The following is an 18885-nucleotide window of genomic DNA, read 5'->3' as shown; positions in this document are numbered from 1 at the left end:
ATATTTGTTATTTGTAGAATGATATGGTAAAACTGCATGATGAGCATATTCAAACACAAATAAATACAGAAAATGACATCGACACAATTTAAATTGCAAATATAGTTTGTAGTTCGTGATCATGTCCATGATACACTTGCATTATTTGCCATAATTTGATATAATTTAAACTCTTTATTCATATATCAAAACTTCTTTATTCATAAATTTTTCCTTTTGGAGGAAAATGTCTTAATGTAAGATCTACCGAGTATACTATACCATTGGTAGTTATCTATCCATGTATTTCTTTTTTCAAAAAACAAAGTTGACATCGAGTATGACATTCGTAGTTATCTATCTTTGTATTTCTCTATGAAAGATAGTTGACACCTATTGGTACTTAGAGCATCTCCAATGTAAACTTTTTAAAAAGTTTGTAACATTAAAAAAACTCAAAAAAAAAAAAAAACTCTAATGAGTGGAGAGATAAGTTTTGAGGTTTTTATTTTAAGAGCAGGTTTGATTTTTCAAATCTGTTTTTTTCTTTTGAAGATAGAGCTATTAATCATTGAAAAATTAATATTACATGTTTAACCTTTTAAATTCATTAATTATTTTATTTAATAATTAAATTATATATTTTTCATTTGAAAATAAATATATTTGATAAATTTTAAAAAAATGCAAATGACTATAATTAAATTAAAATTCATAAGTTAATTAAATATTAAATAAAAATTATAAATTAAATTAAATTAAAAATCATAAGTTAATTAAATATTAAATAAAAATTATAAATTAAATTAAATTAAAAATCATAAGTTCATTAATTTATTAATTAAAATTACAAATAAATTAAATGAGAACTAAATAAAATATTAAGTAAAAATTATATAAAAATATTAAATGAAAAAATAATAAATAAAGATGTGTGATTTGTAATGTAAGACCCATAAAAAAGTTGTATGAAGGTTTTTTTTTATTGTGGAGAGAATAGTAGGTTTAATTTTTTCACTTTTGATGTGACATTGATGTGGCATATTGAAAATTACAAAAAAAACTTATGGTGAAATTTAACTATTGGAGATGCCCTTATGAAACCTTGTATTTCCTAATGATTCTAGCTTTGCCATTGATTTCAAAGTTCATATAGTGACAATGTGTATTTAGTATTAGCTTACGCTGATTCATCGATTGGCTTTGAGTTCTTGTTCATATATCCATCGTGGTTGTTTCATCTTGGTCATTTTCATAACTTGATATTTTTCTTATCAAATTACATCAAATCCTCGATATTCGTTCAGGATATATCAAAAAACTTAGAAGTAGGCCAAAGCTAGTTAGGCCTACATCTTTAGATGTCACCTCATCCAAATCAACTAATACATCATTACATGAAAAACTTGAATCCATTAAGCAACAACTAGTAGGCATCGAAGAAAAGCTAGCAAACACTCGAATTCAATTACTAAGTACCTAAGATGAGTTCACATTAATGAAATTAAGACAAGATATATTTGAAATTATTCTAAATCAGTTGGCAACTAGCGCATTACAATCCTTGATCCATGATTCATCTTCAACTCCACCTCCTCCTCGATCTTAGACTTTGAAGTTGAGTAATTTTGTTAGAGTTGTGAATTTGGATGGTAACTTGATGTTGTGAACTTTATTTGTTGTGTTACTATTTGTTGTTGTGAACTTGATGATGTTAGACTTGTGAACTTGTCAGAGCTGTATGAGTTACTTGTTAGACTTATTTGTTGTGTTATATGTTATTGTTAGAATTGTATTAGTTGTTTATGAATGTTACTAGAGTTGTAAATGTTTTGTGAATTTGATGATGTTAAATATGAGTTGTGTATGAGTTTGTTTATGATTTTGTAAATTTGTATATAGGCTATTAATGTAAATAAAAAATATTTTTTATTATTAAATATGGTTAATGATGAATTTGGTCAAATTCATCACTAATCCTTAACTATTAGCGACAAATTAGGCCCAAATTCATCACTAAACCTAACTATTAATGATGAATTAGGCCAAAATTCGTCACTAAGCCTAACTATTAGTCAAATTCATCACTAATGATCACTCTTAGCAATGAAATTGGCTCAAACTCGTCGCTAACAACCATACGGCAACAAAACCTATCGCACCATCTAGCATTTTTCAGAAATCAATTAGCAACGGTTTTAACTAAACCCATCACTAATTACAACAAATGTTAGCGATGATTTAATAATATTTCTTGCAAAAATCCAAGTGTCTTTTAACGACAATTGAGTTCATGTTAGCGACATATTATAGTATATCAGTAATATTAGAGACAAAATATTACAAATCATTACTAAATATCATTTACAACAATCTTATAATATGACAATATTAGCGACGAATATTTATCGCCGCTACTTTACTTTAACGACAAAAATACATGACTTAGCAACAAAAAATTTCAACGTAAAAAAATGCTTTTCTTGTAATAGGGGTTAATCTTTTGTAGGAGTAGTTAGAGCGAGACAAAGGTCAAATTCCTCTTCCGGTTGGGAAAAAAATGAATCACAACCCTATATTTAATATAATCTTAAGCCCGATTCCCTTATTAGCTCATCAATAATAACAAAAAATGAATTATATAATCCACATCCATTAAATTAAACCCATAATAAAAACATTCATTATCACTTTATTGTAATTCTTAGAGACAATACAGTGTGTTATATAACCTTAATATGCAAACCCATCAAATCAAACGGAGATCAAGTAAAATCCAACAACATTATATTTTACCAGGATAAATGCAAGAATGAGAGTTATTTCTAGTTTGAAAAAATAGAGTTCATATGCAAAAATACTGATTTCAAGTTGATGTTAGGCTTCCATCCATCAGAAAAATCTGTCCTCGTGTGTTTATAAATGTTTGCATATATCCAAGATGGAGATCGAAATTCCTACGGGTGTCACAGTAGTTAATAGTTTTCTACTAGGGTTGCCTATTGCCTTATTTATATTGTAGACATACACTAAGCAACAAAGGGCAAGCTACAGTTGTTTTATTACAACTAATTGCCAACATAAAGTTCTTTTGATAGAGACCATCGATCCTTTACAGCATAGAGATATATTATGATGACATATATGGGAAACAAACAATACAAAATACACCGAAGCCATTCCAGCAAAGTAGGTGTAGATATCACCAACATAGACTGATGAAGGATAACTAATACAAATAGAACCATTTGTTGTCTTCTTATAGAGAATAGCATAAACATAACCAATTTGTTCAGCTGATTATGATTACCAGTTACATGAAAGTAAATACCAAATCAGTCATTTCCCCTTTTCTTTACTTACAAAAAAGTATGTATCCCCAAATCATTTTTTACATAACTCTCCTTTAATAATCCAAAATCATGTCAATGTTTATTGGAATAGTCAAACCAAGCACACGTCTCAGCAATAAATCAGCTTATTTTCTCAGCTATTTGTGGACTGAAGTATAGAAACATTGTCAAACCTAAAGATTACTAGCTATGCATATATAAGAGAAGCCATCTTTTGAAACAAATATATAAACAATGGACAAGACACACAAAATAAATGATCATCAGTTTAGTTTTATTGATATTGTCGTGAAGTTTCCATGGTTTGTCTCCACTGAAACAAATAAGGCAGCTTAACAACAATGTCAGCAAGTTCAATGCATAAATTGAAATAGCTTCAGCTTGATCAGTAAATGTCAATAACTTATATACAATACTGAGACTTCATACTGCTTGTCATTACCAATGCGTTAAAACCTTGATATGAATATTTTGTGTGAGTGGGAAGCTTCAATTCAAAGTGGCCAAAGCTGATCGACAAGGACAACAACAGTTTCACCTAAAAATGACACAATCAAGCAACCAGACTGGTCAAATTGAACTTTCTCTTTCGAGTTGGAAACCAACACTTTGATGGTCAAACCCGAAGAGATCATATCGAAGCTCATGGAAGTGCTTACGGAGATGGATCTTCGCAGTTCGGAGGAGGCAGGAGACAGAGGAAGAAAAACGCAGCAGTGGCGAGGACGATGGTGGCTGGACCAGGGGCAATTCTTCCGCCGGTAGGGGTTTCTTTTCTCAGCCGAGGTCGGCGGCTGAATCCCTGCAGCTTCCGAGGACGTTTATCCGGCGAATCGCCTTGAACAGATAAAAGTAAGAAAGAGTGCTAAATAGGAGAATCTCGAGGATCCACGCGGCGGTTGGTGAGTGAGCCCACTAATATGGGACCACGTTTGGAGAATGGGTATTAAATTCGGTGTGAAAAATGTGATAAATAACATCAACTATATATGTCTATTTGAAGGATAAGGTTGGAGGTATTCTCTTTTTTTTTATTATTATTGTTTACTTAAGCAATTTCATAAAAATATTTTGGAGGCAGATCACTATAGAATAAAAGGAGAATAAAACCATTGTGCATTAATTCTTCCCTCTCAAATTATTTTTTCTAATATTAAATGAAAACAATAAAGAAACAAAAGGGAATGAGTAAAGATACAAAAACAAAAACAGAAGGAAAAAAAAGCAACCTTGTTAATTCTATTAAAAACATAAAACAAGAAGGTATAAATATATATGGTTTTAAGATATATAAAGAGGCCTTAAGGCCGGGACCCCTCCACACCCTCCTATCTTAATTAGTACTTGTTGAAATAATTATTACTCTAGCCAAATATTATAATAGAATTTTTTTTGCATTAAATAGGGACTCTAAACAAATGATTTGTTTGTTGAAATAATTATTACTCTAGCCAAATATTATAATAGAATTTTTTTTGCATTAAATAGGGACTCTAAACAAATGATTTGTTTGTTAGTTCTTCGATAAAAGAGATTTGAAGTGGAGGCACTACTGATTATGGAGCATTATGTTGGACTTTTGCTAGAAGTGGACGTGTGTAAAAATTTTGGATAATCAAATACATTTGGCGAGGTGCCACTCCAACATTTTAAGTCAAAATGAAGCTCAAGACAAAATTAACATGGAAGAGACCAAGTTAGATTATATGTTGACTTTTAGAGAAGAGAGATCCAAGAGAAAGAGAGCAACTAGACCTTAATTAAATCACCTAATTAGCCTTAAGTCAACTATATCAATTTGGTAAAAGAGAGAAACAAATTAAAGTCTTGCATGATCATCATCCCTCCTCTTTTCCCCCCACTCAGCTATAGCTTAATTTTCTCCCCCTCGTGATTGCTCAACTAGAGCAAAATCATCATATGACAAAGACATCCATCCACTACTCTGCAGCAGGCAACTAGCTAGCCACAAAGTGAAGAACAGGATCAGGTTTAAAAAGGACAAGTTTCTCTCACAGTGGCCTCGTACGCCATCCTCTCTGTTCAGCTAAAGATGCCATTCACCTTGCTGTTTAATAGATCGGTGTGTGTCCATTTCTTGTTAGTCTCTGTTTTGCCTCCCCCACAGCCGGCGATGAATTAGGAACAAGAGCCCGACTGCTGGTTTAATTAATTATTCCATCCAAATCCTTTTTACCATAGTAAAACCATAATCGCAGCAAACTTCCATGGGAGGAGAGGACAAAGATAAAAGGCAGATGAGGTGCAATTATATATATCTCACCACTGGAGGTAAAGAGCTTAGGAATATGCCTTTCATGTTCTTTGCTCAATCACATCATCAGAAAGTGGGAGCTGCAGAGAGTGCATGCACGGGCACGAGCAACTTGGGACGGCTATGATTTGCGACCTTTTGCACAGTGAGTTCAGGATAAGGAGAGTTGAAGAAGAGCTAGGTAGCCGCAGCAAGTATAAATGGGCAGAGAGAGATAGTGCACATGAGCACTATAAGAAAGAAAGAGAGAGAGGGAGGGGTGAATGGTCAAAGTTAGGGTTGCAGGGCTGTGGTAGCGTAGGGCTAAATCAGTGAAATTATTGTCCTTGTTGTTTGCAGGAGTGAGGACGTGGGTAGCATGAAGCTAGGAGAGGGGCGACAGTACGTGATCTGAACAATTCACTGTGGCCTTATGGAGACAAGAGCTGGCCGTGGTCCTTAGTGTATGTGAAACTTAACTCCCTCGACAGTAAAACCCTAACTAAAGCTTCACAGAATGCACCTCCGACTGACTTCAGCTAGCTAGCTTTTTACCAAAAATAATTTAACAGTCGTGTTGGTGGATATGTGTGCCTCGCTGCCCTGTTCGCTTTTGGAGAAGCTATTGTAGAGAGGCATACATGCATGCACATGGATCCAGCCAATCACGAGGCGGCTTCAAGGCATGACTGTGGCCCATCATCACAAGAAGAATCACACGATCGACATGTTTTTATTATATATTTGTTAGTTGGTGGCCAATTGTTGTAATATAAACAGTCGTTGTTTTTGATCTCACCACCTTTCAACTCAAACCCCAATTAAGTATATGATGCAGCTAGCTAGCTAGTCCATTTTATCCACTCCCACATTCCTCTTGACCCATTGATGAAAAGAAGAACGTATAGCCAGCCAGCCATATCTATCTATCTATCTATGGCTTTTTGATTTCATGATAAATACCACTACTACTGCTGCTTCACGGCCGCTACTCCGTCGTCGCCTTCGAGTCGCTTCATCTTCGATCGCTTTATAGAAAAATGCTGCCTTTTGATCACGATCGGCAACTGGAGCTAAACCCTAATTTGCTTCCGAGCTTCTCCTACTTCCCTTCTAGTACTGTTCCTGCTTTTTACGGTACTACCGCAGCTGGCTTCGACGGCCGGATCGTCTTCGGTTCGGCTGCCGTCGCGAATGCAAGTGCAAGTGTTCTTCCTGCTGCTGCGGCAGCTGCTGGTGCCGAGGGCTCGAGGAGATCAGAGGATAAGAGATCAGTTCAGAAAGGTACGAGAAAGGGGAGGCACAGCAAGATATGCACGGCGAAGGGGCCGAGGGACCGCAGGATGCGGCTTTCGATCGACGTGGCGAGGAACTTCTTCCGGCTTCAGGACATGCTCGGGTTCGACAAGGCCAGCAAGACGGTGCAATGGCTCCTCACCATGTCCAAAGCGGCCATTAAAGAACTCGCCTTCGTTTCCTCATCCAAGAACGGGACATGTTCGGGCAACCAGAGCCTGAGGAGCACTGGATCATCAACAGCCTTACCTCGCGATGATGCCTCCGGGTCTAGGAAAGCTACCAAGTCGTCGTCCAAGACGAAATCAAAGAAAGAAGCCATAAAGCCCGCGAAGAAGACCGAGCTCCACTCGGCGCAGGCCAAAGAACTGCGAGCGAAGGCGCGGGAGAGGGCGAGGGAGAGGACCAGCGTGAAGCGAAGGATGCTGTCTTCTTCCTTCCCGATCGCCCTGGATCCCACTAGGGTCGACGTGAGCTCGTTCGATTTGAAGACTCTACTCGATCAGTTTGCTGATCAAGAGGTGCAAGGGGACCTTCGTGTGCCACCGCCCAACCATTCGAGCGAGGAAGGCCCCATCTTCGGCAATGGTCCGGCCACCATGGCAGAAATGAACTTCGCCAGCTACATCTTTGAAGAACAGTGGGAGATGGAAACCCTTTCCTTGTACTCAAGATCATAGAATAATCGATATCGTCCCAATCAGTAATATTATCAAACTTATTGCCTTATGATTCTAGTGCTCTTATAATCTAGTTTGCTAGCTAGTTTATCAGTGTGCTTAATTTTCATTTTTAATATGATCATGCCTACTGTAAACTTGATGTGACTAGGCATCTGGCTAAATGTTTGTGATATAAAGAAGAAACTAATTGTTGATTTGTAGCTTAAACTTCAACAATCTTGCAAGTTTTTCCTCTGATACTGTTGGAAACTAATTAGAACTACTCGAACTGTAATAGCTAAGCTTCGAAACACTGAGGGCATAAAATATTAAACAAGCTATATATCACTGATCTTAAGTTTATGTGAATTGTGTGTTCAGGAAATTTGTTCCAACGAAATCATAAATGAGATAAGTTTATTATTTCCTCAAAGTAGTTTCTCTGAAAGAAGCTTAATTAATTAGGTATTGAATGATTTATATTTGTGCTTTTACACAATGATTCTGAGAAATTGAACACTTCCATTACAGGCTAATATCTACTGTCAATTGCTAATATGTTAATGTTAAATTCAAGTCATGCAATTTTTTCAACAAAAAATTATGGGTAATTAATCATGCAAATTAACCTAGACGCAATAATAATAATAATAATGGCAGAACTTGCATTCATAACTGTCTATCATCTGAATAATCTAAGTGAACTGGAATTAACCTGAAGTTGCCTCCTGAAGAGTGATATATATATATATGAACCCTAATGTAACAAGTTTGCAAATTCAAATATGGAATAATTAATTTAATTAACTATGAAAGTGCTAACTTTAATAGAACAGATCACATTATAGAAGATGTATCTCATGCAGAAAACATATTCTATCATATTAGTTGCAGATAGAGCTTTTATTGACAATTTAGTAATATATATATTTTCTTCTGATGAATCCCTTTGGAGATAGCAATTTAGGTCTCATGTTTTAGTTTCTAAAAGTGCCATAATAAGACCAGAGAAGATTTTTAGAAAGTTTAGCGTTTAATTTGTTGTCAGGAATATCAGCAGATTGACAAGGGAGGAGACAATTTACCTTTGTGCAAGTCTGGAAGATATCAAAGAGATGGGAGGAAACTTCTTCACCATTCAGATGTGCAAATCATGGTTGGTTTATCGTTAAACAGATAAAATTAGTCAGTATAAATATTCTTCTCGAACAAAATGTCCATCACAAACATCATCAGAATTCCTAGCTTTAAAATTGGATGCACAAAGAACATTGATGAATGTGAGAGCATTTCTTAGCATAAAGCTGAGCACTTTAAATCCAGCAAACCTCATTTGCATCATAGCAAGGAAATATCTATATCTTCTTAAAACATTAGCTAATATCTGATTTTCATTATCCATTTTTTTCTTGATAAGAAAATTATATTGAGTTGGTCCATAAGATATCTCAGAGTTATGTATCATAATCATGCATGAAGAAGAATTCTTGTGAGAATTCAGCAATATGTTACTGAAGTTAAAGCACTGGTATAACATTAAAATTATCTCAAAAATTAAATACCATTTTGAAGTTTCATGAAGAAAGAGTAGGAATTATGTGTCTTCTTAGTGATATAAGATCAAAGCTCCTTTCAACAACTTTACTATTTCAAGGATCCTTCCTTTAAAAACTTGATAGATTATAGGGGAAACAGTAGATTAAAATTCCTGATCAAGCACCAATAAAAGAATCAGAAAGATGGAAACTATCAAGAGAATATCAAAGTTCGAGATACTATAATTTCTAACACTGGATGTACGAGGAAAAAAATAATGGATGATGAGATAGTAATCGATACTATAGTAAACAGCCCAACCAAATGAAGAAGAACCATTCTTTTTATAAGCAATCCATCAAGAAGAGAAAAAACGGAGTAATTATCAAGGAATTCACATTTAAAAGAGTGAGAAAAAAACACTTTACTAAAAAACCATGAAGAATATTAGAGAACACAAGGTTATTCATTCATTCAAAACAAGAGTAAAATTACATAATCTATTTAAAGTTATGACTATGCAACCTAAATTCCCATGTTATTATGATAATCTCTTAAATACAAAATCAAGCATCTTCAAGTCTTCGCATGTAAAATATTTTTCATTGCGACTATTTCAATATTTGATTACCATCAGATAGCTTGGGTGTGCTATTCGAGGTTTTGCTTTACTTATCGTGTCAAACCTCTACCACTGTAGAAATAGTAAAGTTCAATGGTTTGAAAAGTTCTAGTCAGATGATTGGAAAAGTAGAGAAATCACATTAATTGCTTCTGAATCAACATTCCCCAAAATTTGACTTATACGTTACTGCAATAAACCAAGACAGACATAAGGGCATTTAAGATTTACAAGAGATTTGTAAAATTTAAAAAGTTGAATAAAAAACTTTTAATCATTATAGAAGTGAGGTTTGAGATTTATAGTTTAAGATTAGTAGTGAAAACTCAAACTTGCTCTTTTGTCTCAAAATTGATACAATATACATGAAACCATGTAATTCATGCTATAAATTCGATAAAAAAAAAGAAGCTTATTTACAGCTCTAACCATTGAAGATGTTTCAATAAGCTTACATATTGTTGATGTGACATTGGGATAATAAAAAAAAATCTCATTTAGAGCTCTAACTATTAGAGATGTCCTTACAATAAGAGTTTGTATAACAAGTTGTTTCTTCTTGTGTTTTTTGTTGTGGACAAAACTCCACACTTATTAAACATATATTAGATGATGACTTAGTCTTACTCTTAAGTTATTAATTCGAAAGTGAATCAAACAATTAATGTTGCACCCAATCCAATATATATATAACCCTTTGAGCATAATTATTTTCAAAACCATTCTACTAAAATGTTAATAATTGAAATACATGTTGCTAAGTAGTTTTCCTATAACAAGTTAAGAATAAGATACGAAAAAGCTAAGAGTTCATATAGTTATAAAAAAATCAATTAAAAAACAACTAATATATATAACAAGTCTCCATTAATGATTTGATGGTACATATAAGGGGTGCAAGTTCAACATAAAGAGATTTATAAGCATAAACATACAATAAGAATTTCATAGATTATCTATAAATTATTTAAAGAGATATCTTTATCAAGATTATTGTATTATTGGAGAAAAAGTGATATCGCTCACCCCAAACAACCTAGTATCACCGGCCCTATGATAAAATACAAACAGATAAATCAGGAATAGTCTTATGAACTATATATTGTATTATGAACTATATGGAATGAACATTAGACTAGTATTATCCACTTAAAATGATATCGAAATCAATTGCTTTGTAGGAGTCATAATCCATATCTATAACATTATATATGCATCAAGTGCATATCTAAATACATGATTGGCCAATGGGAAAAAGTTCTACACTTTTCTAGGGGTGATGCACATACTTTTCCACAATGTTCTATGACATAATTATAATTCTTGCACGAACGGTAAAGCTCATCATTGTCATGTGCGACAACTACGATATCTAAAAAGCACCAACACAATACAAAACAACAAAAAAGTGCCAACAACAATCCCGTGCAATATATGGGGAGATGAGTGTCTATATACATCCACAATAGGTAAAGTATATTATCTATGAATTATGAAATTTAGAGTGAAACAAGTCAACTTATCATACTTTATTTTTTTTTTAAATTGATCCATATCCCATTCCTAACATAACAATTCTTCATCCATTATGATCCCTACCAAGTGAGAAATTGTAAATCCCTCCAACTACTATGAGTTTGTGTCTTCCCTTTGTCTCTTGACTGTGGTCTTGCTCACTCGATTAACTCAAACATATATACCGTGACATAGGATCTACAGAACTAAACCTTATCCTTTCCATCTTCCTCACTCTAAAAGTAATTGATAGCCTTCTTTTGTGGCAAGGATTGTTGATTGCTATGCCTATTATTCTAGGAGTAAAAGACTATTAGTTATCATCCCTGTTCCTTCTTTCGTGAGCAGTTAGTTGTTTGGACACTAAGCAGAATAATCAAAGAGGAATTTAATTGTAGCTATTCTTAACGGTAAGATTTTGAAACTCTTTCATTTGATATCGTCCTAAACATTGATTTCTCAACAATAAGGATGAATTTATCAAATAGGACTAAAACTCATCCAACAAAGTTTATGGTTTTCAAGGATGGAGAAGGAGAAGCTTTGGTAGATAAAAATGACTCAGAGGACAATATCTTTTATTTAACAAACAAATTTCATGGTCAGAAGAGGGATATAATTCAATTTTAATTTCTTTACTTTATTGCTTTTGAGTGGTAGGTCATTCCAATAGAAAGCAAATAGATGGATGATAAGAGAAAGTTTATTTATTTTACATATATAATTAAGTTTATCCAACAGTAATCACCTTAAATTTAACGGTTAATACATAAACATAATACACTATTTAGAATTATTCTTAATATTAGGACAAACCTTTATATTTTTTAAATCTCGCCAAATGTTCCTTTCTTTTCAGCCACCATCAATGATCTCTACTATGTTTTCTCAATGGTAAAAAGAGAGAACACTTGTTGTGATTCATGTACTTAGCTACAAATGGAACTAAATCGACTTTCATAATAGGCGTTCGTCGCACAAGGTCTAATTCATGGATTCAGAATCTTTCCCTTAGTAACTCTACTCTCTTAACTATTTTTACTTTAATGTTGTAATCTGGAGAAGCATGTGAGACATTCACAGTTCACAAGACGTAGACAGTTACAGTTCGATCGTTCATAGCTCACACCGATTTGTATTCCTAGTTTTATTTACAGATTCTGAAATCTCAAACATGACTGCTAAATCTTAAGGCATTAGGTAAACTCACTTTGCCTACGTAATCCGATACAATGGAAGAAAAAGCCAGCCAAAGTCTATGGAAGAAGCTAAATTTAAGAAAAAGCTAAACAATGAAGAAGCATCGACGTACCTCACGCGAAGAAGCTGAGACGAAAGTTACCAGTGCCCTTCGAGCGAAGTGTCAGTGCAGTCGAGTGAGAAAGCCAACGAACTTGAGAAGAAGACGACCGCCAGTAGTGAAGCTCAAAGGGTGAGAGGCAACAAGTTACCTTCTGAGCGAAGCTCTAAAACTCAAGTAGTGGTCATTCATTACTGATAGTTAGATTTACTGACTGAAAATATGATACGATTAGGCTAGTGCAAAACTGACTAAACTTGCATCAAATCATATTCAAAGCCACGCCAACTCTCGTCTCCTCCCCCCTCCCTCTCTCTGCACCAACACTTGACGTAAACAAGAATCGCCATGGGAACAAAACAACTGTGGAAAAGTTTAACTGTTGCTGTCTCTTTCGAGCCGTCTTATCAGAAAAAGGATCCAGCCGTGAACCTTGAATAGGCATGCACGTCCTGTCTTAACATAAAACAGGAAGGCGGGGACGACGTCCAAAAGTTAAGAGAAATATATACAGCAGGCATTTGAATTTATATCCCTGTCAGAGAATTCCTATTTAGAATCCGAGCGATGTAGATTTGGATAAAGAAGAACGTGGTGTGGGATCGCTGGAAACGGGCGGCATGACGGTGGCGGGCGCACGAATCCCGACGAGGTTTGTTGCCCGAACCAGAGCTGCTAGGCCCTGCCACAGCCAGCCAGCCAGCCAGCCACTGGCCCTGCCTTCTAGTCAAGGTCCGTACGAGGGGGGGCCCGATAGGCCACCGCTTATGCTTCTTCTCCGTCCTTCCTCGTGCGTGTCGTGTCAACAGCAACAGGGGAACAAAATGGCGTAGCGGGAGACGGCGTCGTACGCAAAAGCCTGCACCCTAATCCTTTCCCTCGCTCCGTAGCCTTCATGCTTTTGTTATGTATGGTTCAAACCCGGTGGATCGCCATTTGTATTCTTCAATATATAAATATAAAATGGCGCCATGATTCGGGTGCCCTCAAACTCGCAGCCAATTTTGACTTGGAACATCTCGATCGGCCTGCTTCTCATAGGTAGATCCTCCTGTCACCTCTGTTTGTTGGATTTTTTTTATGGTGCGTGCGCGAGAGGGAATCCTTTAAGTTCGTCATCATACATGATTAGGCGACCAGACCTGTAGGAGAAAAGAGTTCCATGCTATTCATTAAATATCACAATCTCCTCGTATACAACACATTAAGGCATATTTACAATGCATGTATTCCCTTAGCAGGTAAGTTTGGAAGGACAACTTCGCCGGTAGTAATTTGTGGAAGAGAAAAAGAAAACTAATGAAGGAGAGGTGGCGAAGGTGAAATCAAACATACTTTGTCAACATTAAAGTGGAACTCTATATGATCGGTCAACCATCTTCAATATGAATAAGTTCCCTTTGTCACCTCTAGAGACCCTGCAAAGAAAGCATGAACTCGTAGTAGCTGTGCAGGCTCTGAAGCCGAACAAGAACAACTCGGGCAACATTTAGAATGAACAGACAATTCTAAATGCTCTAACTAGTGCCGATAGGCCCTAATGCTCGTGAAGTGAATACCACGCGCCCCCGTAGTTACCAAACCCAAGCATTATCAATAATATCCAAGCCATGCATAGTTGGCTCTGTGTGTGTGTGTGAAAATGACTATAGAGCAAAAATACCTTGTCACAAACAACCCTGTCATGCGAGTCTCTAGTTAGAAAATGCTAATCCAGGCATTCAGAATTCGTGGGTCCTTGAGTCATGTTAAGGAATAAAATGATCAAATGTATAAGCAGCTTTGAACATATATAACGTACGTTTACCCAGAACTAAAGGGCACTATCTTTCAGGTCGGAACTAAAGATTCGCATGGCAAAATTACCTGATCATCTCGTCCAAGTAAGTAATCTCCAATTCACCGCTGGCTCTTCCAGGGGCTTTTATTGGAATCTGTGCACAAATGGAGAGAGAGGATATATTTACGGGATCCATTATCTCACGAAACCAAAGTCAAGTCAATTTCCAACCATTTTTTACCAGATAACTACGCTATAGTACATCTAACAAATATCTCCTCCATACACTAATTACAAATACAAACTGTTTCATCACCTTAGGTTTCTTTTAGAAAATGTAACGCTGTTCTACAATATTTTAAAAATAATAGAATTAAGTATTTATTTTTCAGAACTTTATATTACTACCATGGAATTGCAAGAGCATTTTTTTTACATGATGACCTGAATTGTCAGCCTTTTACGCAAGAACCAGAAACTATTTGAAAATACCAAAGCATAGAATGAGAGTTTTTCAGTTCTAGAGTTGTAAAATTTATCAATCAAATAAAAGAAGGCCAGAGACTACAAAAAAATTCTCCTAGGTTGCCTTGAAAATTACAAATTTACTATCTCTTTCCCATTTGTCTATTCCTACACTAGCTAAAAGTTTGCATCAATTGGATGAATGGTTTAAACATTTCACTTCAGTTTCAATAGGCAGGAGGAAAGAATCTGAAACTAGTTCCCTACGTTATGAAACAACAATGACCTCCACTACCTCCATGCTATGGAGCAGCGACAGGGCGCTCATGCAGTCTCCCAAGCACCTACGATTTGATTCCCTATTACATCGCCCTATAAAGCATTTTCCTTTGGTGGGATGTCAAACCTGAGATGTTGGGTTGCTCTGTTGTAAGCACTTTCAAATTTATCCTGATAGTCGATGAAAAACCTCCACAGGACCGCGGGATTAATCAGTCCGAAAAACCAAATACCTGATGCTAGCTACAGAAGGACCTCAACTTGTCCCAACTCTTCTCCTCACTCTTTGTTAACTTGCATTTTGCATCCTTATCTCTTTTATTGTTCTTGCATGGTTGCAAGTGTTTCGAGCAATCAATAGAAACCTCAATGATCAATCTCCCCTTTTGTTTACAAGTTAATTGGTTTTAGACTAACAAATCTGGTTTTGATCTTGGATAAAACCGAGGATAGCCAAGGGAGCTCTTCCCCTAGATCAAGGAGGATAGAGATGAACTTCCAAGGAACAGGGGCTCATATATGTTCCGTGCGTTCTTCCTCCGCTGCTTCTTACTCATCTCCTTTTCTTCCTCCTGTTCTTCCTGTTCATCCTCTTAGACCAATGCAACAAGTCAACAGATTTAACCTGTGCCTACTAGTATCGACACTATTGAACCAGTGTTGTAATGTTGTGATCAAGGAGAAACCAATGTTTTAAACCTTGGCTAGATGTCTTGGTAGATCACAAACACAAGCACAACATAATAGAAATAAGGATAAACAATGGCATCACCAATTTCTGCCAGCCCAATATATGTGTATATTCACGAGCTATTGGTTAGAAATCAAAGCTAAAACTATAAAATGAAAAATAATGTACATATGTCAAGAAAACCTATGGGTTATCATTTCTAAATAAAATCTCAATTTTAGTGCACATCAAATCTAATTCTATTCAACTAAACTAACCCAGCAACCAACTGTCCTGATCAGATTTGCAGGCAGGTTAGGTTCAACCTCAAATACTCTGAATTTAAACTGAGCAATTAATCAAACTGAGGTTGCGGAAATTGTTGACTAAGAACTACATTCTGTCGTTTTGCAAAGGCATAGTATCAGAAATTTACTCACCAATCCTAGTATTTTGAAAGTATCAAATTGAACTTTCACTCTTCTAGCATTTAGGGGAATCAAGTTAGCAGTTACCTGCAAAAGTAAACTTGTAAAGTTGTATTACAGATCGAGTTCAACAAAACAAATATGTAAAATTCAATCAACTAGAAGAAAGTTCGTAAAAGTTTCTTAAAATCCTACCAGAAATATCAGATCATAATAAAAACCTTAATTCATTCTGAATGTTTTATTAGCATGTACCAAAAAAAAAAGTTTCTTTTTTAATACCTATCTTAAAATTTTCAGAATAAAATCCGTGCAAGCTAGGAAAAGTTAGAAATGATTCCTTAAAAGAAAAGTTGATGGTATATGCATGAAATTTTTTTTTGCAACTTACAACTTTGTAGTTTGAATGAACATAATGGATCAATTCCTTTCAGTACATGAGACAAACGAACAAGATTAGGATAGAAAGATGATACTTATGAGGACATTTCTAATGCAGATGATTGTTTTGAGCCAGTATATAAACAAGGTTTATTTTATGTATATAGATACAATTGAAATTCTGCAAGTTACAATAAACCAAATTTCTCAAAATGATTGTCCCAATGCCAACTGCAATCAAAATTGTCACTTCATGCACAATTTGTTTGGCAGAATAAGAACCATACGTACTAGATTCTGATTCTTACATCCATGCATTAACTGCGTGAATATGGTCTAAGCACATTTGAGACTTAGACTAGTTCTACTGACATGAACTGTCATTTCCTTTCAGAGAATTTAAACATCTCTTTTCCTGTCAAGAATATCACTAAATTTAAAGTAAGAATCACCTGGTTAAAATAGGGCCAGGTCTCCATATTTTGAGCTCGTAAGGTATCAGCATTAATTGCTTGGTAGATCTTTCCATTGGGTCGTAGAAATTTTGGTCTCTGAGAGTATTCGTTGTCAGTGCTCAAATAACTTCTTAAAGTGGTATAGCCACTTTCAGATAACTAATGAAACAACAGGAAGAACACCTACTATAGTAAATTCTTAATTATCAGGGAAAATATATAAAATTTGATAATGAGAGAGAGAACAAATTAGATAAATTTTGAGAGAAGAAAATGATATTCTATACCAAATATATAAATTGTGTGAAAGCATTAATTGAAAGGATTGCTGTAGGTTAGCATAAGGGTGCTTATTAACTGGAGTAGCTACTTACAAAGTGGTGGCTGACAAAATATTTCCCAAGTGTAAGAGTGCATACAAGAACCATATGCATATATCAACCTTATGGAAAAATGAAAGAAAAAAGAAGAAGAATCAAACAGTGAAAACAATGAAAAAGAACAGAGCAGTCATAACAGACCAAAAATACTAAGAAAAGTAACTAGGTACTGACAAATGGAAATAAAATCTCAGCATACACCGTCTACCTGGACTTGCAGAATTGATCTCGAAGTTGTGAATATAAGCTCCCATTTTCCATTCAACAAATCTGATTTGAGAGGCTCCTTAGTCGGATTTACTGCTTCAATCTCACATGCTATCTGACCATCACAAACAGCAAGAGTTCAGTCTGTTAAAGGAAGTGCATCTTAAATCTTTATTACACTATATAAAGACAACGGTAAGGGTCTTCAGTTTAGCCCACAAATAAAAGACTATGAAACCAGATGTGTTACAGAGCTGTGTGGTGCATATCATCTAAAGTTAGTCATTTCTGTTAAACAGAAGTGAAACCAAGAAAGATGTGAAAGGATTTCAAATTACGCCGAGCTACTTTGATTGGAGGAAAAAATCTTATAAATCTCGAGTGATATGATATTCTTTTCTATAAAGGAAAAAAATTATAGAGAGATCCAACCCACTGCCATTCCTTGATGAACTGAGTCGGGTAATTCAACTACAGAAGCGATAGAAACCTGATTCAAATTTTGCCTATAACAAGCTATTCAAGAAAAAGACGAAACCTGATCGATCCTTTCTTTGTCTTCGTCAGTGGCTTCAGCACCGCGATCGAGTGGCGCGATTTCCGCAAGAAGCTCCTCCTTGATCTCCTCGCGGGACCTGGCCTTCTTATTGAGGAACGAAGGGAAGAAGGAAACCCCAGTCCTCCATCTCAGCGAGGCGGAGCTGGATAACTCAAGGGGAGCAGCGACGCTCGTCTCCTTGAGCCTGCTCGAGAAAAAGGGAGACGGAAGCTGAGGGTGGCACAGGAAGAGGCTTCTCGGTGTCGGAATGGAGGCAGAGGGAGTAGCGAAGGGGGCCGGAGCAAATGCCATGGCTACGAGCATGGAGCTTGCGCCGCCACGTACTGCCGAGGACAGCGGATAAACGAGTCTTTTTTGCCACGAAACGTGGGAAAATAGGACCAAAATATTAATATTTAATAAATAACATAAAGAAGCTAAACAAGCAGACCACTCATCAAATTGAGTGCGAGTTTAGATTAATTAAGTGGCTTAAATATTTTTAAACTTCATGCAACCTTATTACATATGTAACTAACCCCTTCATCAATAGAGCAGGATTTCATTTCAATTTGGTATATATAAAGAATCATCTTGTTCATTTTGTTAATATACACATTCGTATTTCATCTCTACCTTAATCATTCTCTGGGATGGTAAAATAGATTTTTAACTAAGCTTTGTGAATCAATTTCGTTGTCATGTCATTATTTTATAAAATGTAGAGTTGTGCAAATACCTTTAGAAAAGGTAAATGACACAGATATACCTGCCGTTTTTTATTT

General features: G+C 35.5%; 2 protein-coding genes across 4 annotated transcripts; one reads left to right on the top strand and one right to left on the bottom strand.

The window, feature by feature from the left end:
* Positions 1-6351: 6351 nt before the first annotated feature.
* On the bottom strand, positions 6352-18424 carry LOC121985594 (probable plastid-lipid-associated protein 4, chloroplastic). Of its 3 annotated transcripts, XM_042539153.1 has the most exons (7): positions 18101-18424; positions 17564-17677; positions 16973-17071; positions 16152-16226; positions 14384-14451; positions 13853-13935; positions 6352-13659 (listed from the first exon to the last, which is right to left on the bottom strand). In XM_042539153.1, the coding sequence occupies exons 1-6, from the start codon at positions 18422-18424 to the stop codon at positions 13863-13865; spliced, it is 753 nt and encodes a 250-aa protein (XP_042395087.1). In that variant the 3' UTR covers positions 6352-13659; positions 13853-13862. The 3 variants fall into 3 exon arrangements, with proteins under 3 accessions (XP_042395087.1, XP_042395089.1, XP_042395088.1); XM_042539155.1 differs by lacking the exon at positions 13853-13935; XM_042539154.1 differs by lacking the exon at positions 6352-13659 and having other exon boundaries at positions 13663-13935.
* LOC121985592 (transcription factor TEOSINTE BRANCHED 1-like) lies at positions 6627-7778 on the top strand. The gene has a single exon (XM_042539152.1). It carries the CDS (start codon positions 6627-6629, stop codon positions 7560-7562), a length of 936 nt encoding a protein of 311 aa, XP_042395086.1. The 3' UTR covers positions 7563-7778.
* Positions 18425-18885: the final 461 nt, after the last annotated feature.

Source organism: Zingiber officinale, chromosome 5B (genome assembly GCF_018446385.1).
Source record: "Zingiber officinale cultivar Zhangliang chromosome 5B, Zo_v1.1, whole genome shotgun sequence".
NCBI lineage: Eukaryota > Viridiplantae > Streptophyta > Magnoliopsida > Zingiberales > Zingiberaceae > Zingiber > Zingiber officinale.
This window is presented reverse-complemented; position numbering and strand designations above follow the sequence as displayed.